At 33.8% G+C, this 23,083-nt stretch overlaps 1 protein-coding gene and 1 long non-coding RNA gene across 2 annotated transcripts; one reads left to right on the top strand and one right to left on the bottom strand.

Moving 5' to 3' along the window:
• The first annotated feature begins 97 nt into the window (after positions 1 to 97).
• On the top strand, positions 98 to 10,339 carry LOC136027063 (uncharacterized). Its single transcript, XR_010617483.1, has 2 exons — positions 98 to 1,726; positions 9,747 to 10,339. It is a non-coding gene; the product is annotated as an uncharacterized LOC136027063 (long non-coding RNA).
• Positions 10,340 to 10,768: 429 nt separating this feature from the next.
• LOC136027062 (CDGSH iron-sulfur domain-containing protein 3, mitochondrial-like) lies at positions 10,769 to 22,638 on the bottom strand. The gene is made up of 3 exons (XM_065703990.1): positions 22,560 to 22,638; positions 14,761 to 14,964; positions 10,769 to 10,985 (listed from the first exon to the last, which is right to left on the bottom strand). Exons 1-3 carry the CDS (start codon positions 22,602 to 22,604, stop codon positions 10,812 to 10,814), a joined length of 423 nt encoding a protein of 140 aa, XP_065560062.1. The 5' UTR covers positions 22,605 to 22,638; the 3' UTR covers positions 10,769 to 10,811.
• Between the last annotated feature and the right edge of the window lie 445 nt (positions 22,639 to 23,083).

Genomic DNA, 23,083 nt, shown 5'->3' with positions numbered 1-23,083 from the left:
ACATTTCGGGTGGGGGGGGTTCAAACCCCCTCCCCTGGATATGCCCTTGTCAGTTCATGACATTCAAATCAATTTTTTACCGCCCGGGACCGGTTCAAATGCCCAGTTTCTGTGAGTACTGCGAATGCGAGACAATGGCCTTAACAAGGTTTTAGAGTTCAGTTACGCTGGAATTACTGTACCACATAGTGGAAAGACTGTTTTCAAAAGCTGATCGTGCCCTATACGCATTGACTTTGTTTCAACTACACCACGGCCAAACACGCGCTGATGAAAGTTGGACTGACAACTCCACTTGAATTGTTAAGAAATTGTTACTCAAAGCGCACTGAGAAAGCTTCTACAGTTGATGAACACACCAATTGCCAGTAGCTCGAACAATTTGACATTTTATCTGGACCAAGCAACTTGTACAGCAAAATAATAGGAAACCCAAACTTTGGGTTCATTTCATGCGCATGGTTGTCTATGACTCGATCTTTTATTAGGACAGGAGGGAAAATAAAATACGATGAGTAAACTCATCTGGAGCCGCTTTGCACAAGTAACCCTGTTTAGAGTCCCAGCTCTTAAATGAAGTTCCTTGGTTAAACAAAGTGTCTTACTTCCGAATATTTCAAACATTATCCCCAATGCATAAAAAAAAAGAAATACATGCTTTTTTTCTCATTTTGTCTTATGTTTCTTATGGTCTTTTTTACGACCCAAATTCAAGTTGGGCCAAATATTGAAAATATCCATCGCATTTTAAGGAGTTAGCCTGCTGGAAGAGAAGCTTTCTTTCTTCGCGAGAAGAGTGTTGAAAACAAATTTTGTTTAATAAATAACGTAGTTTATTTAATTTCACACCAATTTTTACGAGGCACGGTTGTAATTTCAGAGACAAAAGGTATGAAGTGGTCCTGGTTATGCTGATTTTCCAACCGTTTTATAGATCTGCTTTCCTCAGAATCGGTTCAGACTGCTGCATTTAGAGATAATACGAATCTGTTTTCTCCTATTTTGTAATTATATGCAATCAAACAACAAGATTGTTCATTTTGCTTCTCTAATAAAAGTAGGGAATTCTCCAATCACATTAACGTTTGATCAGTGAAGTTGTGAATATCGTCGTATATGCCATAGCTAGACTGTTCCCATTTGCACAAGTTATTCTTGGCTGTGATGCAACATCTAGACTCGGCAATATAGGAAAAGGAGTTACTATGTACAAGCATCACAAATTCTCAAATTGTTTCTATTTGTTTGCACTCCAACCTTAAATCAAGTGTAATAAAAGTTGACTTAGTGGGAAACAAAACCAAATTAAAAAGAAGAAAAAAATGACATAAATAGCGTAGACAATAACGATTGCAAAATTACACAACTCAAATAACAAATCCCAGTGTTTAAAAAAAATCGAGCCTTAGAACTACTAAAGCCTTTTTATCCTAATGTAATTATTTCCAGCCCAACTATCCCCTCGGAGGAAGGTTGAACTTTCCCCCCATATCCTCTGTTTGATGTGCTCTTGTATAATTATATATGCATGCACTTTAGAAAGTTAATTAATGAATGTCCTAATAGTAGTTTTTTTTATAGGTTAGTCATGAGGATAACATATTTACAACTATTCGATTTGGAGCCATATTGATATCAACTATTATAACCTGTTCGTCTTGTTTGTTGCTAATTTTGGCCGCCTTATATGCTCTCAAATTCTGTAATATTGGACTGTCCGAAAGAAGTAAGTAAATCTCTTACGTTGGTGCAAATAGTGAGTTATGAAACGTTTCTTAACAAAAAAAAAAAAAAAAAAAAATTAAATTCTACAGGTTGTTTAAGTGCATTGCCTAAGTTTGCCTTTCCGAATTTCACTATTAAAGTAGAACAAGTTGAGAAGAGTTTATTTCAAGATGTAGTGGTAAAGTGACTAAGATTGAATCCCTTTCATTCGGTAATAACTATCAATTGTAATACCAATTTGCTACAATAAGTAGAAGTTTCTGGTAAAACCACGATTTTGTAATTCAGTATCGTTATGGACTACCGTTAATTCACTATCTTTATGGAATGAAATCTAATATTTTTAGAACAGTATAGCAACTGAAGAAATATATCAGCCATTGTGTTCTAGAACCTAGAACCTGTGTTCTATGTCTTAGAACACATTCGTGATAACACATTCGCAATTATGCGAATGTGTTGAAAAATATCAAGTTTTAACTATGTTGAATATTCCCTCCTTATTAAAGGTTTAGAGTTTCCTTTTACTCGTCGCCTCTCTTTGCAGTGTTTTAGTAACTTCTATTGTAATTCCTATGTAAACTTAATCTTATAGATTCATGCTACTAGACTTTATGAACACAAAAATAGCAAGAATAAGAAGGTTTTTGTTGAGAATGTTCTTAAATGCTAGCTGCTTTAACTGACTGAGTTAGGGTTACCTACTGCTTTTTAGCCTTAATTGGTGCCGGACAGAATTATTTCTAGAGGTACAAGAAATATCTGTTCTCTATGTGCATAACCTCTGGCAATCTTTATAGCAAAAATAGTTGTTTACGCTGTCCGTATAGAAGCAAGGCTGGAGCTAATGAATTACATGTTGTCATTAATTACAGTTACATATGTCAATAATAGAAAATTTAGAGGATATTTAATTGTAAATCAATCGATAATTACAAATACATGTGTGGTCTTCACAACCTCATGCTTCGGTTCAGTTTTTATGTTCATTTATACGCATTGCAAGAACTAAAAGAATTTAAATTTATTATTTTACATTCTCTAGGTTATTCATTTGCAATCTAAACTTTGCGAAACTGCTTTAAACGCCTTTTATAAATAGACTAATTAAACTTGATATTTACATTTAGCTATGTTTCTTATGAAATTTTGCCTACATCACAGATACTAAAAACGATATAAGCACTACTGAGACAAATATTACGTATGCATTCTCATGCAATGTGCTTATAAAGATGATATCCCTCGTGACGATGGCGACTCAGGGAATGGTCGATTAGCAATCACCATCAACAAAGCTCAAGGGCAATCATTAGAATCATGAGGTATAGATCTGAATACGGATTGTTTTCCCATGGACCATTATATGTTGCATGTTCAAGAGTCGGTAAACCTGACAATCTATTTATATGCACATACAATGGGACAGCAAAGAATGTTGTATATTCGCAAGTTTTACGTAGTTAAAAACATATATATATATATATATATATATATATATATATATATATATATATATATATATATATATATATATATATATATATATATATATGTATATATATATATATATCTATCTATATTCACAGGTGGGACATAGGGACACAACTACAATGGCGCGTAACTAATATGGCGCGTAACGACTTACGCGCGCGGGGGGGCTTGGGGGGGGCGCGAAGCGCCCCCACCAACTAGGTGTTGGGGTGGCGCGAAGCGCCACCCCAACAGCTAGTATATATATACATATATATATATATATATATACATATATATATATATATATATATATATATATATATATATATATATATATATATTATATATATATATATATATATGTATAACATTAGTCTTGCACAGGAATATATGTGAGTCTCGTTGTCGTTTGTGCTCTAACCGCAGATTAATTCCAGCTTTAAACTATACTGCTAAATGTTAAATTTTTGCTTAATTTTTAATTAATTTTATATTAATTTTTGCTTTAAACTATACTGTTAAATATTTGAACTATAGCCAGGCCTGTCTTATTGCACAACCCTATGAAATAGCTAAATTACGCATTAGCCCGATTATCATATTATTCTTCACTTCTTAACCATGAGGTGGCAAATAAGTGACTTTAATTGAATTGAGAAATTCTGGCGTGAATTTAATTCCTTCTTTCGGTTTATCCTTCATAGAATCATACCTTTTTTGGGATTTGTATGCTCCTGGGAGGTGATCAACACTCTCATTTAATTGTCCTTACATTTTTTTTCAGCAGTATTAAATTAATGCGTTTCTTTGTTCCATATCAATTTGATGATTATATTGGGAATGCTTCCTATTGGATTGATGGTGCTCATTGTCGTGTATCTTGTAACTGCAGATTTTGTCATGGATCATTTTCGTTTGCAATTTGTTTTGATGCTCGTCACGGCTAAAATATATTTATTAGCCATATATTTAAGCCATATATCATATATTTAGCCATATTTAAGCCAAATATGTCTTTGATGCTAACGCCATATTTTATTTTTATATTTGTTTGGTTTTTATCAAACATCATGTATAGTTGAAAATATTTAAATGAGTGTTGAGAGAAATAAAGGTTGAATTGAAGTGGGGGTGGGGGAGCTGAGCGGGCGGTCCATATTGTCTGGGGTTGAACTGAATGGGACTGAGTTGAATGAGGGACAAGTTAACTGAGTTTAGTTGAACGGAGTTGATACCAAAAATGGATTATAATCTATTTTTCCGTTCGTCATTACATGGACATCATTTCAATCGTTTTTGATATGCGTTCTTCAAATAAAGTTTTGTTTTTTTTTGTTTTGTAGGAATACCTTCTATGGATGCCAGTAGGGGGATAAGGTGGCCCTTACTACCCCTACTATTATTCTTCACTTTTAAATCAAGGAGTGGTAAATAAGCAACTTTAATTGAGTCTAGTATGGGCAATTCCCCCCAAGGGAACAAGAATACAACAAATGGTGCATATAATTAGGAAAAATAATCGTATTACATTTAAATTTGAATAAAAGTAAAACTCATTTAAGCACTTGCCACCCACCTTCCGCCACCTGAGAATTTTCTTGGTGTTGTTTACAATGTCCCTTCCTGTTCTCCACCTTTGTGGTTGGTAGAAATGTGAATGTAAGCTTTCATCCCCAGATGTAATCCCCCTTCCCCAAATGTTCTTCTACAGATATCTAAATCAAGATATAGAAAATTTGGGTATTAAAGGACAGTTTTTGAGCATAGAATTACACTCCTACACCAACAGAAAAATCCACCGGCTCTCGTCCATAATGATTAATACAAAATTATACAGCGATGCACGTAATCTTATCAAGCCTCGAACGAATAAACTTAGTTAAATGAAGCTGAAAATAAATGTACATTTTTACCGTTTGTCTTCTATGGACAGGATGCCTTATTACATGTCTCATAATTTTCCCTTGGTGGCTTTATAGTACCTTTTGGGCCAAAATTGTCGTTTTGTGCCACAAAATGACATAAATTACCAATTTACTATGGTGCCATCTTTTGTTGTTTAAGAACTTAAAGAAGTCAGTTTTGTCAGAAGAACTTTCAGGTGATTTTCAAATAGGTGACTTTCTGGGAAGAAATATACAAAACCTAGAGTAGAAAAACCCTGACTTAAACCGAAATTGCTGAAAGATTCATTGTTTTTCAAGATTAAGACATATTTAGGTAATTTTCTAAGCCTTGATTCTTAGGCAATCTTCAAGTTTTCTAAGACACATTTAGGTTTATGTGCAATTTCCTAAGCCTACAAGGCTTGGAAGCCTGTAATAACTTGTGATTTTCGAAAAAGGGGAAAAAATACCCACAAAAAGTCAAGGAATCTTAATATTCAACGGATCAGAGAACCTTAATGTAGAGGTTTCTACTACTGTAGAGGTTACTGTAGACGAACTTGTTTGTTTTGTTTTCCAGGGGTGATCGTATCGAACCAGTGGTCCTAAAAGATGGGACGAAGGATCAGTTGAACGGAAATTAATAGTTCTAGTGCCGTTTTTAACTGACCAAAAAGAATGGAAGGCAGGGAGCTCCTCTCCCATGGCTTTTTTACTCTAAGAGTCATCCAATAAAAGCTCAGGATAGCTATTTTGTTCAGTGTAATTGAACCGTCCAATTACCTTGCCTCTGGGGAAATGGCCTTTTTCCATTTTTTTTCTTTGTTTCATGTCTGGAAACATGACCCCTAACAGCCTTTAAGGAAAAGACTGTAAGTTATGACATTTGCCCATCATTTTATATATATAGTAATTGTTACTTGGATGAAAACATAAATTTTTCGGGGGGTGGGGTTTTTTGAAGGAGCCATTTCCCACGGGTAGGGATATTTCCGGAGTTGGACTTTTCAAGGGAAATTCTATACGTTTGATTTTCCAGAATGTCAATGCGAAATTCTCTTTATGTGTCTTACTTTCTCATTGGCGACTCAATTTTGAGTGTGGATATGTTCCTGAGAAATTGCCGTGGGAAATTTCTCAGCAGGGTTAAATTGTCTCGTAAATTAATGTGGCCTAAGGAGAATTTTCCAGATACGATTGTCCGCAGGATATTTTCTCTGGGGAATTTTCAGCGAGGATGAAATCATTCGAAAAAAATTTCACGGGTAGGGGCAATTTTACACGGAAGAAATCTCCATATAAAAACGGAATTTCTTATGAAGTGGAAAGTGACTTTCCACCATTGGCTGAAAAATGACCTGAAATTCAATATAAAAAATGAATTTTTTTAACTGGAAGTAAAGAGCTATATTAAAACTTATAACGAATGGTGTTTCGGTGTTGCTTTCTGTAATTTATCACGTTTTGCACGGAAGAGAGGATTTGCAGCATGAATTGAAAAATGATCAAATATTAAACAAATAAGTTTTTTTTATAGCGATGATGGAATTGTGAAGGAGGGGATCGGTGGGTTGGGTTCTACATGGGAGGAACTTTCCATGAAGAAATTAAAATAACTTTTCCTCCAAGAAATAATTTGGGCACTCTCATGATGCTTCGCCCCTCTTTTCCTCCTCTGTGCCGGTAGGCATGTGAATCTAATCGTTTATGATAGAAAAATATTATTCCAACAAGAGGGATGCTATAACCTCTAGCATCAATTATTAAAGCTGTATACTAGAGTAATAAAGTTCTTTAGTACTTTTAGAAAAGTTTCTTGTTCTAATTAAACGTCCCTTTCTTTCAGAATTGAGTAAAAATATCAAGCTTCAGCACAAAGAGCTTTTGAGGAGGGGCCAACCCTCTTCATATAAAAGATTAATTTTTTTTCGTTTTAAGATTTAATGTTGCTTCTTTCTTTCAGTGGAAAAATTGGTTTTTTAATTAATTTCCGATCGTTTTTCGTATAATGCCTTGAGATCCGGCTCACCCCCGTTGGAAAATTCTCTTCTAACCCAAGAAATTTCCTCCATGGAAAGTTCCTTCCAAGTAAAGTATCTTTCCCTACTTCTCGGAAAAATTTTCCCCTTGAAAGTTTCATCTAGGTCTGATCTAATCCTGGTCTGATTTCGGTCTGTTCTTTGATCCTCCGTCTAATCTTCACTGTTCAAAGCCAAGTTTTTGAATAATATTTTTTTTAATAGCTTTCCTAAAAACTTATTTTAAGCACCGGTTCCTAGAAATCAGAGAGACGTTCGGAAATTTATAAATGTGTACAGATAGAGCTGACGTGAAACTTTCGGGTCTGAATTTTTGCTTCAGCGTTGACGGAATAGATTCTTCATATTGTAGTAATCTAATTCTGAAATTCTGGTTAGTACGTCCTAAATAGGAGCTTCCCCAAGTACATGGGATCTGATAGACTCCACTTTGATGCTCCACTGAAATTGTGTCCTTTCCATAATTCAGAAAACCACTTAAAATATTACTACATTTAAGTTTCCTTGAAACCATTGCTTTGTAAAATTCTTTTTAGTTTTTCATTCATCACTGAAGATAGGGTAAAGTACCAAAAAAAAAAAAAAATATATCTTTCTCCCCAGTTGTCTCTAAAACTTCCTTAGAAATCTCAAAAAGCTTTTTTTTTCTTCTTTAAATAGTCTGGTAAATTAACCAACTTGGATAATTGTTACTTGTTAGTATTTCTCTTAGAACGGACAACTGCTCCTCTATATATTTTGGTGAGCAGATACTAAAAAATACAATTAGTAAAAGAAATTATCAACCCAACTTTTATTTAGCGAGCATGATTTGAGAAAAAAGACAAATATCTATTGTTGTTAGTTGAGTTTCTATAGATTTTAAAGTCCAGATTATTTGCATTTTTAAAAGAACATTTTAAAAGGTATACATTTGCGCATTAATGGGAGATAGGAGTAAAGTATGGCGGGTCTGCATGCCTTATGTGTTAGGTACAATTATCCTGCATATTATGAAGTAAGAATTGTTTTCTAACTTCACACTGTCCGAATACTTTAACCCCCCCCCCCCTAATGTGCAAATATATAGCCCAAATTATATATTTTTCATCTATTCTGTCACTTCTCTATGTCTTGTCTCATGCTAAGCTGAAACTAACAAAAAAAATGGTTCTATAACGCGTCAATGAATGAGCAACTTGAGCGGTAGGGGCTGTATCATACAAGTACCAATTAGTATCGTAATAAGAGTCTCTCAATTTTTGAAAAAAGGCACAATAATGAAACTTGAAAAAAATTCAAGGAACACCAAACGCTAGATAGCGTTAGTGATTTTTGTGGACACTTTCGTTAGTTTCTACTTTTATAAGTTACATATGTTCTTTAGTAATGACCTTTTGTCAGAGATACGTTAATATAGATGGCCCAATAGACAAAGATTTGCAGTATTCAATTGTTTCTCTTCTGTTCTGACGTTGTGCGATTTCGACAAACGGCGTTAATTAATTTTATACCCGATGTTTCCAAAGTAACGTTTACTTTAAGCAAACGTCATTAGGGTATAAAGAATGAGTTTCCCAAAGCTGTTTAAAGTGTAGCACGTTTTTGGGACTGAGTAATTAAAAAAAGAAAAATATGACAGAAATTTTATTTTTAAAAAAAATTATATTTTCTTTTTGAAAACTAGATATGGACAAGACGCCTTACCTTCCGTTTCATAAATAAAGAATATACTTCAGAGTCTGAAAACCCAAAAGGCAAATTCAACTAATTTTTTATCAGACTCATCCCTTAAGCTTTCTTTAAGAAATAATATCAAAGAAAGAAGTGCAATGTTATTTTGGAAACATTTTTTTATTGACTTGATTTGAGTATAGTAAATCCTTTCGTATCAGAAAAGACAAAATCGAATCATAGCAGCTGCTAATAAGAAAAAGCAAATATTAGTCATTATGTAAATTTAACGTGTCAAAGGTGTAGGGTAAGAGAAAATCAGAAAGCCAAATAATTTGAAACAGCTTTAGAAGAGAGGAGACACATCACTTGATTTTGTCTTCAATATATCATCTACTGATTTATTATGGTAAGCGTAAAAGACCTTTCTAAATTCTTTGTGTTTTTTTTTTTATCTCAAAATTTATAGAACTCCATCAACCTTAATTGTGATTAGAAAAACGTGCCTCGGTCAGGCCTGACCTGAAATTACTAACAAAATATTACGTGATTTAAAGCTTTTGACAATATCGCCAAATATCCCTTTAAAAACTCCCTATTCTTTCAAATAAATTTTATCGATTAAGAAGAACAGTCAACTTTAATCCTAGATAAGACTTCATACCCCATTGAAGGCTGTGAAGAGTTAAGACTATGCCTGGGGGAACATTTCTTACTTGGCCTTCTCTGCCTTTCTTTTGAGGATTCAGCTTGCACTGAAAATTTAAAAAATCCCATATTAGGTCCCTTTGAGACTGGTGCCCTGAGAATTCCTCACTAACTCGATGGTCATCACCCTGTATAGAAAGTCAACATTGGGTCTTCTAATTCTTTTAAAACTACCTTTCAATAGCAATAAAAAAAACTAGTTAATCAAATTTGAGACGAAGTGTGGCCAAGCAATGCTAAAACAGTCTTTTTTTTATAGTGTATTCTATGGATGATGAAGACGCTTGGCGTATTGTGACGACATTAAGACAGCCTGATGTGGAAGTTGGAGAAGGAAGAGTGGAATGAAATGAATTTTAATTCAGGGATTTGTATGTACCTGTTGTATCATTCCTCTAGTCCTACCTGCGTATTTATGAATTGGGCCTTTTAGAAACTAAAATTCGTGAACTAAATAAAACTTAAGTAAACTGAACTACTTTTTTAATTAAATGTTTATTTTTACTTTTGAATGTGCCGAACATGTGGTATGGAGGTAGCCAGATTGGCTTCAAAAATAGTATTCAATGGTCAAAATGCATTTTGTTGCTTTCTTTGGATTAACCATTATTTTGGTGAATACCCTATGTGAAAACAAAGTTTAAAACCAATAAGTGTTTTGTCGTAGAAATATTTAAAATAAAGAAAGTAAAATTAATCGACTCCGAAAGAAAATATGAAGAAACATGAGGCAGTAAAGCTTAAAGAAAAAGAATCGATTAGGTTTCAGAAGGGCTTAATTATTGTGAAAAGTGTGCCATTATATACCTATGTCTATTTGATTCTTCTTATATGAATAAATGATTAGAATTATTCTTTTTTGGAATCATTACTGCTTGAGTTCTGGAATTTCAAGTGTTTTTACCCATAAAACTTCGTAAATTTTTTTTAGAAATTATAAATGTTTACGAAAAAACTAATTTTCTTGGCTAAGAATTAAACCAAGAAATCGAATTTTTCAGCGTATCATAATGGGATTACACCACTATGGTGAGTGTATCATTTTGAACGGAAGCGGTCTTGTAGATAAATTCAAGAGCGGGCCTTTCAAGCATATGTAAATAAGAGTATTTCCTTCATATGTTTTCTCTTTATCTCAAAACAAGGCCGTATCTAGGGGGGGAGTAGGCTTTTTGAATCCCCCCCCCCCAAAAAAAATGATTGTCCGACTCGCAAAAATTTAACAAAAAAATCGTTTAGCATTATTGTTTCCAAATTTGTCTCATTTCAACGCATAAAAAATACAGTACGAATCGAGTTTTAATTGTTAATCTAATTTAATTTATTATTTAACTTTGGCCTTGAATTCTTCCGTTTCACACGTCCCATCACAGAAGGGCCGATGACCAGTATGCTTGCAATTGCAAAGCCAAACATCTTGTGTTTTTTCAATCGTAAAGAGAACTGGCTTGAGCTTGGCCTTGTAATGTGGATTCTTGTGGGAACCGTCGCAAAGAGGCTAAAAAAAATTCAAATGATTACCATTTTTAGATTGCCAGAAATTGACTGAAAAAGAGAAGAAAAAAAATTATTTCAAAGTGCAAAGTAAAAGTGCTAAATTAGTAGCCTAGTTTAAAAAAAAATATGAATAGAGAAATAAGAACTGGCCAAAAGAATAAAACAAACACTATCATTTCTACATAAAACAAAGTAAAAATGAAAAATAACGAACCAAAAAGCCACTTAACTGACGTAAAATATTTAGAGAGGATAAAGTGGTTTAGCCATGAAATCAATAATCAGCACATTCGAAATACAAAACTGCTAGCACCTATCCATTTTCCAATAAAATATAGAAATAATAGGGCCCTTTAGCTTTACTCCGGAAATTGCAGAAGAAGGCTACTGATAGGTGATAAGTAGGACTGGCAGCCCCAGAGATCTACCGCTAGTTATAGTAATGTTTTTCATTCAGATCTTGTTTTCTGTCTAATAATAGTTCTTCTTAACCTACTTTTTTAGTGGTCCAGCTAGATTCTTTTGGTTTTAGACCAAACAACTATTTCTTATAGTCTACCTTTGCTGCTTGTAGCTAACCGTTGGCACTGGTGTCTATTCAACTTGTTTTTAAAAGAATCAAGAGACTAGTTTTCAGAGACAATCTTTTTCAAGAGACTATCCCAGAGGGAGGTGCAACGTTTTACAAAGCTGTTCTTCAAGTGCTCAGTGTGGTAGGTCTCCTCTTATAGGAAAGCCGGCCACATCGTGTTTCTATGGGTTTCTTGAACAGGCTTAAAAAGCAAAAGTACAAGTATAGACAGCTCGTCGGAGGGAGGGCAGTGGATGTGCTTGTAAAGAACAGCTATTGACGACAAATGTCTCACTTAGAGGTTGTAAAGGTGTCTGCCTGGTGCTACAGCTCGCCCTTATATGATGTAAAAGATAACTCTGAAAATGGGTAAGGTCTTCTGAAAAACCACGGAGAATTCCTCATTGGGATTTTAGCCAGTATTCTAAATTCACTTAATTTCTCTCTATTATGTAATGTTTTTTTCAATATTCCGCTTGCAGATAGAACAGCGAACAGAATTAATACGAAAGTGGATTAGTATAAATGCGGAATTCAACATGTTCCGCCTAACGTCAAGCATCCTTGTCCTGTTTTCTCCAAGTAGAGAAGGTTGTCCAGAAGATTTTGAAGCATTAAATGATTTTTTTTACCAGTGAAGATGATAAAATTAACGTAAATTCTAGGCTTTAAATATTATTCTTGCTTGTTTTAACTTTTCTCACTAAATCTATTGCAGCATCAAGCCACTTGAGACGAACGCAGCTGCGTACACTCTTCTTCCTGCCCAATCTATTCAAAGCTCTACTCTTACTCCTTCTCACAAGATTCCGCGTTCCTTTAAGTTCTTTCTTATGACCTTTTCCCATTCATGAGCATCCTGATGGCCTGAGATGGATGACCAAAAAGCACCAATTTTTGGCAACCTATCATCCATACCATGGGTCATAGCCAACTTAAAACTTTATTTCTTTATTGGCCTAGAAAATAAAATCATGTATAGGCTATGTATAGGATATATATGCTCAGTCATATATTTTATAAATAGTATGATTAATTTTTTATTCTTCATCTTTTGTCTCTTACCTATCTAGTTTTCGTTAGTATTGAAAAAAATTACAAGAAGTATTGAATCGCTAAATATGTTATTTAAAACATGAATCTATTTTATATAATACACGGTTATTTCTTCTTCTACTGTCAAATTAAATATTTCGGATTCTCGTCTGGTACAGAGGAAAACCTCCTAGTTGTCTTTGGCCCTGAGATTTGTATTAGCTGCAATAGCTGCAACGCTTTTGTAACCTTAAAGAAAATGAAGGATTTAGAGACTTATAGACCTTCATAAGGTTTTCCAACTATGAAAAAAACAATCTGTACCTTGACTTTTCTACTTTTATTTCTCCATTGTATCCATCATCTTCACTAATAATGCTATGCTACCCAGGTAACTGAAGCTATCTACTTGTTGATTTTACTCATTACCTAAGATCACCTTTTCATTTATTCCTAGTTTAAACAACTTTTCCACATTAATTTTCAAACCTATTTTCATACTCTGAACCCTCAAAAGCCCCAAAAATACATTCATTTTGTAACACTATTATCTATTAAAGTCACGTATAGTCTAAGTCTATGAGAGGTATACCTACCCAGTTGATGCTATATTCTTCCATAGTTTTTCCTGTATCCTCTAGGGCAAAGTCTAATACTAATACCCTTAAATAGAGGTGATAAAAAAACCCTGCTTATCCCTTAATTTTGCACCAAAGCATATAACACCTTCACTTTCTACCCTGACTGCAGTAACATTATTCTCTATGTAGAACTAATCGATTCAAAATACTTACCTGGTACACTATACTGAATAAGACCTTCACTTAAGCTTTTCTATCATCTGAATGATGTACAAAACACCGGATAAACTGCTATAAAATTTGATCAACTACAATTTACAAGACTCGGTATAAAAGGTGTCTGGTGTATCAGATAATTCACAATTATTTATCTAAGTATGAAATTTTAGTCAGCACATCCTTTCCTTTTCCCAAACCACACAGTTCTTTTCTTAAAATTGTTGCTGAAGTCAGAGGCGCCATTTGGACCAAATCTTGGGGTGGGCATAAACTCTATCTTGGGCCCCCCCCCCTGACTCACTTCGTGTCGCGTAATCATCTTGGAAATGGGCATTTGACAGAACTCGAGAATTTTATCATGTATCTTACCTACTTTACAGGTTTACAATAATTAATAGCAAATAGCGTAATTACCCCAAGGGTCGTCAAGTAATTACGCTCTTTGGTTAATAGGCGTGCAGTAATTTCAAATCAACTGGATAGAATTGATTATGTTGAACATAATGGATTATTATGGCCGGCAAAGGGCCCTTTGTGGTGGAAGCTTGGGCCCCCCTGGAAAATCTGGGGTGGGCATTCCCCCCCCCCAAATGGCGCCTCTGGCTGAAGTAACACAAAGGTGCTATGTAACATAACCTGAATTCCACATGAAAGCAAAAATAAACAATATATTTAGGGAATGGTATTGCAATTGTTACCAAACACTAGTTTTTGGTATAAAGAAGTGTTTTTCTAACAAACAAATTAGTCATGCCTCGAATTTTGAATACTTCTCCAAGTAGAAGAATGTATCAAACATTTCCAAAGACTAGAAACTTCTATATATTCTGAGGATGTAATAATCTACAAGATAGAAAGATTGAGATGACCAGGACTACAGGTGAAGCATGACAGGTTGCCAAAGATCATCCTTTTCTGCCAAACGGAAAATCAGGTCATCTTTGAATGGTTTGAAAAGAAGTTGTAAGGAAGGATTTAAAAGAAATAGGACCTGGGAAGGAGTAAAGAGAAAAGCTTTGAACAAATTGGAATGGAGGAGGATTGTGCACAGCAGTGCTGACCTCAAGCCAATTGGTGCTGCAATGAGTTGGTGGTAGTTGTGGTAGAACTAGTAATAAGACATGGGAAAAGATATTGGAATAACTGTGTGAGCTTATTAAGTTTGATTTTTTAAACGAAAATCTACCTTTGCATTTTTTAAAATTACCATCACCAAAGTAGAGGTGGTACCGAAATTACCTAAAATTACCAAAGTAGAGGTGGTAGCTTCAAATATTTTCTGCAATCGAAATTTATAACCAAACTTAGGCATAATGTCAATAACTAAATGAAACATAGAGCATAATGTTGATGCAAAGACTGAAAGTTACCTGGTTTTTACTCCAGCCACAGCTACACCAATAGTATTTCTTCCCTTCAATACATTTCATTTGAAAAGGCTTACTGCTGTAGATTCTTCCTTTTTCTTGTTGTAGGTGCTCGGAAATTAAAGGCTCCATGGCATTTTTGACTGGTAGTTCAATGTTTTTCAATATAGGTTGCTTTTTTGCTGTATCTGAAGTATATCTAGCATGCTAAAAAGAAAACCAAATTATTTATGTAGGACAACTAAACCAATATTCAAAAAAGGTCAAAACAATTTAAGAGAATGCAATCAAAATGCCACCTTTAGAAACTTAGCCTACCTATTTCATATTACAAGAATAAATCAATAAAACAAGGATATCATTCTACTGAGCTACACGCATGGTTCTGTCATAGCTATAGGCAGGTTCAAAAGGTATATTATCCAATTATTCGCCATGCTAGTTTTTCATCAATATTTCTACTTGCAAGATTTAACACATAAACTATATTTCTTTTCTTCCAACCAACTAACTGGTTTTTGGTAAACTATTTTTTATCTATCTATGCTACTCAGTTTTATATGTCACTGAACAAGGCACTTTCTACCACCTCTTGTTTGCCTCTAAAACAAAGTAAAGATTAGCTCTTTCACTATGTATAAGTTTACATATCTTTTGGACCAGTATTGGAGCATAGCTGCCCTTTGCTGGATTTTGGCGTTTCAAATGAATTCTATAATAAAGAAGAATCTAAAACCATACCTATAAATCTGTTATAAGTTTTCCAATTATAATTTTTTTTTGGTATGCTTACTTGGATTTCCTATATTTCCTCATTGTACTCTTTTTTATTGGTATACTCTTAGATTATTCATTATTGAAGTTCATCTGAAAGGCCAAAATGCAAGAAAGAATGACCATGTTCCAAAAGATAGGTAAATAAATTTTGGCAAAAAATGCTTCTGTTTTGAACTTTTTGTCTATTGATTTGAAAAGAATTAAGTTTTAGAAATTTCTGACAAAAAGAAAATACTTTTTGCTATGGAAACTACAGTTTCCATAAAAAGTGAAATTTTTTAAAGGTTTATAACTCTGAAAATACTAGTAAGCCTCAAAAACTGAACAAAATATTTTTATTTTAGTCTTTGTTTGTGTATTGATTGACATCTGAGCATGTAATAAAAAAGGCCAAAGATTTTAATAATTATCTTAAATAGAAAATATTGTAAAACTTACAACCCTGAAATTACTTGCTAACCAAAAAATTGAATAGAAGATTTGTGCTTTTGTTTCTGTGTCAATTGGAAAATATATTTTTTGAAAGATAAAATTGCCTGTAATTACATCAATATTCAACCAAATTAAATAAGTTAACAGACATTTTCATAGGCTTAAGTTTTTAAAAAAATATCAGCATCTAAAAACATAATTTTGACTTTAAATAAATATAGTTTACTAGAATTCTAGAAAGATTAACTATTGGGATTTGAACACACAGGAAATTCTGAATGTGAACACAATTTCTATCTGTGCAATATTGATACAGCATCTAATTTTAATTGCCCAAAAATATATGCTCTCCTTTACCCATCTACAGAAGACATAAAAATCCCTCACGAAATTTCCAATAACTGGTAATTATGACTGCTGACAAAAATAGCAACAAGATAGAGCTGATGATATCCCAGATAGACTGGCGACAGGTGGAGTAGCAATGATATCCATCCATTGAAGAGCTCTTTGAGCTGACCATCCAGTATGACACTCTCAAATCTTTCTACACAAGTGGTAACAATTCATAAAAAAAGAAAAGTTGAAAAAATAGACTTAGGCAAGACTGGAATGCATCCAAACATAATAAAGTCACACCACCACAAAGCAGGCACATAAATTATTATGGGACAATGGAGCAGTACATCAGCCCCCCAGACCTCATTTTTCCTCCAGTCCAGTTCATATTTGCCCCATCCCACCCCTGCCTCTTGTTTGCCCCCTTTTTTGCATAAATCACATTTTATGAATTGTGAATCAAGAAACATTTTTTATGAAACAAGAACACAACAAAAAGAGGACTAAGCTCAAACAGCTAGCTCATGCATGATGGTTTTATTGGCTTCCATTTGTTCAAAAGATCTGGTTGCATTTTATTACCTGTCTTGAAACACTAATAGCAATTTCAGACAAAAGCAATTCAACAGAAAACTGTTCTGAAGCTTTTGGCATGCTAGTGACCATTGATATCCAGTTCCTGGTTATTCTTGGAATAATGAGCAGTATACTTGGTCAATAAAATGTTTACCTTCTGTTTCAGGCAGTCAAATACCAGGTTCTAGAGCACAAGGTGATTAAAGCAATAAACACTTATGCAAGGAGCATTAAACCCAAATAAAAATACTAAAGCATTTTGGTGGCTATAGGGAGATGCCTCTTCAATTTTTATGTTGAAACCACTATAGGTGCCAGAGGACAAAGTCATATGAATAATAATCATGACATTTTTAAAGCTTTAAGTCAGATATTCTTACTTCATAACTTCAGTGCTGAGACCAAAGTTCAGAGAAAACTTCGCTTACAACCATTCAAACCAAATTCACTAAAGATCCTGGATACACACCTAGTACAAGACTTTGTGCATGCATTTCCAATGCTATCAGCCAACAAGTTGACCTTTGAGTCAGAACTAACTTTGACACATTATGATGTCAGATTGCCCATCAAAAGCTCTTGCCCCCAATTACACACATAAAGAAACCTTTGCTGTCATCTTCAATGCATCTGAAATTACAATAACCCTCACCTTTTCAACTGATTCAAATGAAAGATTTTATCAATACTTGACAGGGACAACACAAATCCCTGATCAACTTTGACTAATGAGCAACATAGCAATTTATTAGTCATTGCAATCCAGCCAGAAAAAGCCAACAATATTGCCATCATCAAGTTTGCTGCACTGAAGCAATATTATTTCCAATAAAAAGACTGGCTATTCACTTATACTTGAGCTGTATTGCAAAAAAATTTATGTTTTTTTTTCAAAAAACTCTGGCAGGAGACCCCTCCCCCTCCCCTAATATTTTTCAAGTTTGCATTATTACCCACAAAGATTTCTGCAGGAGGTTTCTACCACCTTTCCTTGTTGGGAAGTGCAATTAAACATAATTAACTTATTTAAAATAAGATCAGCATTCTAAAAAAAAATCAAACTAATTTTTGAAGCTTAAACCCATTGAAAAATTTGGTTAATTTTGCAAATTTAGTTAATTTGGACAGAAATTTGATAGAAAGAAAAAATAATGCTCTATTTAAAAATATAATCACTGCTGTTACAATTGTGCTCTACCCCTCCCTAATTGAGCTGGATAGCCCTAGCCCTAGACTATGTAAACAAATTTACCAATCTGTTTTTCAAATTGGTCATTATAGGTCACCCATTGATGACAAATAAGCATAAAAGCAATGGCAAACTCTTAAAAATCAGCAAACTTTAACCCCTGATGGTATGCAAGTGTAACAGCAGTGACTATTGTATTTTAAAATAGTATATTGAATGGTATAAGATAATGGAGGTAAAATCTGAATGAGTGGCTTTTGTCCATTTTGGAAAGTAGTAAAGGAATGTGAATAAACTCTCAGGAATACATCCAAAATCTCAGTGATTCCTGGGGAAGGATTTTGAAGCACCTACCTCTACTACTTCCTTCTCCAAAAGGAACTAGTCTTTGATAAACTTTTACAATCTTTGTGTCATAAAAGTGAAACCTTGAGAGATAGATGTACAGCCAGAATGAGGCATAAAATCTAAAGTGTTTTGTGCCTCATTCCTTTGGTCAACCCTAATTTATGAGACTTTACAGATTTGAAAATCTATTTCTTAAATTTATAGGGTTCTTGAAAATTCAAGAATTGAAACGTCAAGGACTAGAGACAATGAAAAAGAGAATAAACATGCAAAATTAAGGTAAAATATTTTTTCTATAAAAATAGGTATAGACTAATCTGTTATCTATGCAATCTTCAATGCCATACAAATAAGGAAGTGGTAGAGATAGTAGATTGATAGTAGCTTCCTAGGGCATATTTTAAACACTAGATTCATTTCTGAAAGTTTCATTTACCTAACTCAGCTACTTTCCAAGATAGCAGGAAGCCCCTGGAGCTTGAGCTTTACAGTAATTGACATCTAGCTGACCAGGATTTTGTCTTTTGGGCACTATTTTATTAGCATTTGTTACACCTAATCATCTTTGGTGGCAATTTTTTATACAAAGAACAGCTGTAAATTTATGTTTATGTTCCTTAGCCTATTTTCAGGATGAAACAGCCTTTTTTAAACAAGATCAGCAGTAAAATCCACATTTTATAAAAGAAAACAATAAAAGACAAGTTTCTAGAGTCTATAATTTAGGTAGACTATAGGCTAGTCTACTAATGACATCTAATTTTGGTTGACTAAAAATTAGGCCTTCAAAATGCTATTTCAAATATGGGAGTCACGAATTATTTATTTCTTTAATACACAAGCTTTGAAATAGTACATATTTTGACCTAAGTTTAGATTGCAAGCTATTAAGAAGAAAACAAGTTAATTTCATAATATGCAGAATAATTGTAGTTATCACATTCTGACTGTTGTTCCATTATATTATACTATCTAATTTAATACTCTATAAACAAGGCTCATTTAGTTCTACTGTTAAGATAGGCTTTCTGAAGTAAACTTAAGATTTGACCCATTGATAATACTTAAATATGTATCAGTATAATCAGCTAATTATTTATATGTTACTTTTGATCAGGTTAGGAATATTTTATGTGCAAGGTAAGCCTATGGGGAACAATTGTAGCCTAACTGTGGCTAATAAAATTTATGCAGGTATATTTATGGTAAATACTTCTAATGATCCAATAAAGTCAATAGGAATAGCTTGATACAGCTCAGGTTGTCTAATCCTAGTTACATAGGTCTGATCGAAAATATATATGCCTAACTAATGTGCTTCTTTGAGCCCTAACAGAGTTGCACAAGACTATAGGAAAGGAGTTGATTATGTATTCTTTTTTGTAAAGATGATCCTACTGTTTGTATGCTGAAAATGAGGAAAACTATTAGAGTATTATATATCATAACTGCAAAATTTACATGTTTATGCAAAGCCACTCCTTCAGTTTATCTGAAATGTTAGTATATCATTAAAAAATACTAAGAACTGGTAGAGAAAAGATCAAACAATAGAAAAAAAAAAAGAATACTATGAAACTTGTGGTTCAAATCTGAGACTTGTGGTCTAGTTTTTGAAACTTGTAGTTTTGGTGCCATCTTTTTTAGACTCAAGGTCCAAAACTGCCAACTTATGTGTTCTATTTTTGAACTACCATGAGACTGGTGGGCCATATTCACCACTCATAGAGAATACCAATTAAAGGGAGATATATGTATTGCACAAAGCACATCATGTACTAAAAGTTTTGGTGTCTTATAAAAAAAACTTTTTAGACAGTATATTTTTAAAGCTCTGATTGGCACAAATTAAAACTTTGATATCTTCACACTTTAAAAGCCCCTATTCTAGGCTTATAACCATATTTCTTTAATTGCAGTAGTCTTCAATTTAACCTAGTCTATTTTTATTTCAAGTCAAAAACTTGTTTTGGTAAAATTCTAGTTAAGTGACTTATTGCTATCTTAGAAAGGGATTAGGTTAGGACAATGAAACTTCCAGGTATGGGTCTACTGACTAAAGTATGTCCTGAGAAGGTATTTTGAAATACTTACCTCCACTCCTTCTACCTCTTGAGGGCCCTGACCTTTGATTACCTTTAAAAATATGTGTGTTATAATAGTGAAACCCTGCAAAATAGATCTTCTGCTTGAGTGAAGTATAAAAAAATTGTTTTCAGCTTCACAACATTGTTCAATCCCAATTTATAAGGTTTTAAGGATATCCAAATACATTTCCTAAATTAAAAAAAAAACATTGATATCACTCAGAACTCTATTCAAATAACAGGAATTGCATTTTCAGAACTAAAGGCAGAGAAAAAGCAACTGCTAACAGAAAATTAAGGTAAGATAGTGTTCTGTCAAAATTTAAATAGGTATAGACCTGTCATGTAGGCAAATTTCAGGGCCCTGTCATGCTACCTGACCCCTGTCATGTAGGGTGGGTACTTAAAAATACCTTCCTGGAATATACTTTAGCCTGTAGACCCATCCCCAAAAGTTTCATTTTCCTAACCTAACCCCTTTCCAAGATAGCAAAAAGTCACTTAATGCTATCCTATATGTCTTTTTTTTCTAGGCTATCTATCCTTATAATAAAAGAGACCAAGACCTGTTTTATACTGTTCCACCAGTCTCTTGAAAAATGTTTGGGTAAAATTCTAGTTAATTGACTTCTTGCTATCTCAGAAACAGTTTAGGTTAGGAAAATGAAACTTTCAGGGATGGATCTACAGGCTAAAGTATGTCCCAGGAAGGTATTTTGAAGCAACTACCTCTACACCTTCTCCCTCTAGAGGGCCCTGACCTTTGATTACCTTTAAAAATATGTGTGTTATAAAAGTGAAACCTTGTAAGCTAGATCTTCTGCTTAATTGAAGTACAACAAAATTATTTTCAGCTTCATAACTTTGCCCAATTCCAATTTATAAGGTTTTAAAGGTATGCAAACACATTTCCTAAATTTTGAAAAGAAACATTAATATCACTCAGAACTTGGTAAAATTCTAGATAATTGACTTCTTGCTATCTTGGGAAGGGTTTAGGTTAGGAAAATGAAACTTTCAGGGATGAGTTTACAGGCTAAAGTATGTCCTGGGAAAGTATTTCAAAGTACCCACTTCCACTTCTTCTCCCTTTAGAGGGCCCTGAACTTTGCCTACATGACAGGTCTATACCTATTAAAATTTTGACAAAACAACATTTACCTTAATTTTCAGTTACTAGTTGCTTTTTCTCTGCCTTTAGTTCTGAAAATGCAATTCCTGTTATTTGAGCAGAATTTTGAGCAATATTAATGTTTTTTTCAAAATTTTGGAAATGTATTTGCATATCTTTAAAACCTTATAAAATGGAATTGAGCAAAGTTATGAAGCTGAAAGCAATTTCGTTGTACTTCAATTAAGCAGATGATCTATTTTGCAAGGTTTCATTTTTATAACACACATGTTTTTAAAGGTCATCAAAGGTCAGGGCCCTCAAGAGGGAGAAGGAGTGGAGGTAGTTGCTTCAAAATACCTTCATGGGACATACTTTAGTCTCTAGATTTATCCCTAAAAGTTTCATTCTCCTAACCTAAACCCTTTGTGAGATAGCAAGAAGTCAATTAACTAGAATTTTACCCAGAACTCTATTCAAATAACAGGAATTGCATTTTCAGAACTAAAGGCAGAGAAAAAGCAACTAGTAACTGAAAACTAAGGTAAATGTTGTTTTGTCAAAATTTCAATAGGTTTAGACCTGTCATGTAGGCAAATTTCAGGGTCCTCTAGAGCAAGAAGGAGTGGAGATGGGTAGGCCTACTTTAAAATACCTTCCCGGGACATACTTTAGCCTGCAGACCCATCCCTGAAAGTTTCATTTTCCTAACCTAACCCTTTCTGATATAGCAAGAAGTCAATTAACTAGGATTTTACCAGTGTTTGTACCCTCAAGTGTAACCTAGTTAGCAATGACCTAAGAAATATTGAACTGGCCCGTTTCAGTCTAGAAAGAGGCAGGGAAGCCAGATATGAGACCATAAATATAATTACAAAAATCTATTATTCATCACACAATAAATAATAAAAAATTTAAAATAAAATTCTATGCGTTTCTCAACCTTTGCGGAACATGATATAATTCGTCTAAGTAGAGACATTTTCATGGTAGGCTATTTGAATTACTTGCCTTCTCAGCGGAAGGTTGTCACAAAGCTTTGCGGGAAAGGTACCATTTTTTTCGAAACCCAAAGCCTTGACTTCCTTGCCTAAATAAAGCTGGAAGTATTTAAATTTGTTGTCAAATAGGTAATTGTATGGAACATTGTTCCCTTTTCTGCACTCCTAGAAGTTTTCTCTAGCACGAATTATTGCGCTAAACCGTACATTTTTTTCTAAAATATAGGCTCTTTCGCATCGTGTAATCACATTCTAAGAGTGAAAAGATTCCTTTGATATTTCCATCTTCAGGAAGAATCAGGGTATGCAGTGGTAATAAGAAAGTAATAGATTATTAAGATTTATGGACTGGTTGAGCTTCAAGAGCTCAAAGTTTATCAAGTTTTGGTTGTACTACATTCCACACTTCGTAGCTTCCGATAATATTTACAAGCATTTTAAAAAGTCGTCATCTTTCATCGAAATG

The sequence above is a fragment of the Artemia franciscana genome, chromosome 5 (assembly GCF_032884065.1).
Source record: "Artemia franciscana chromosome 5, ASM3288406v1, whole genome shotgun sequence".
Lineage (NCBI taxonomy): Eukaryota > Metazoa > Arthropoda > Branchiopoda > Anostraca > Artemiidae > Artemia > Artemia franciscana.
Note: the sequence above shows the minus strand (reverse complement) of the source record. Positions and strands in the feature narration are given on the sequence as shown.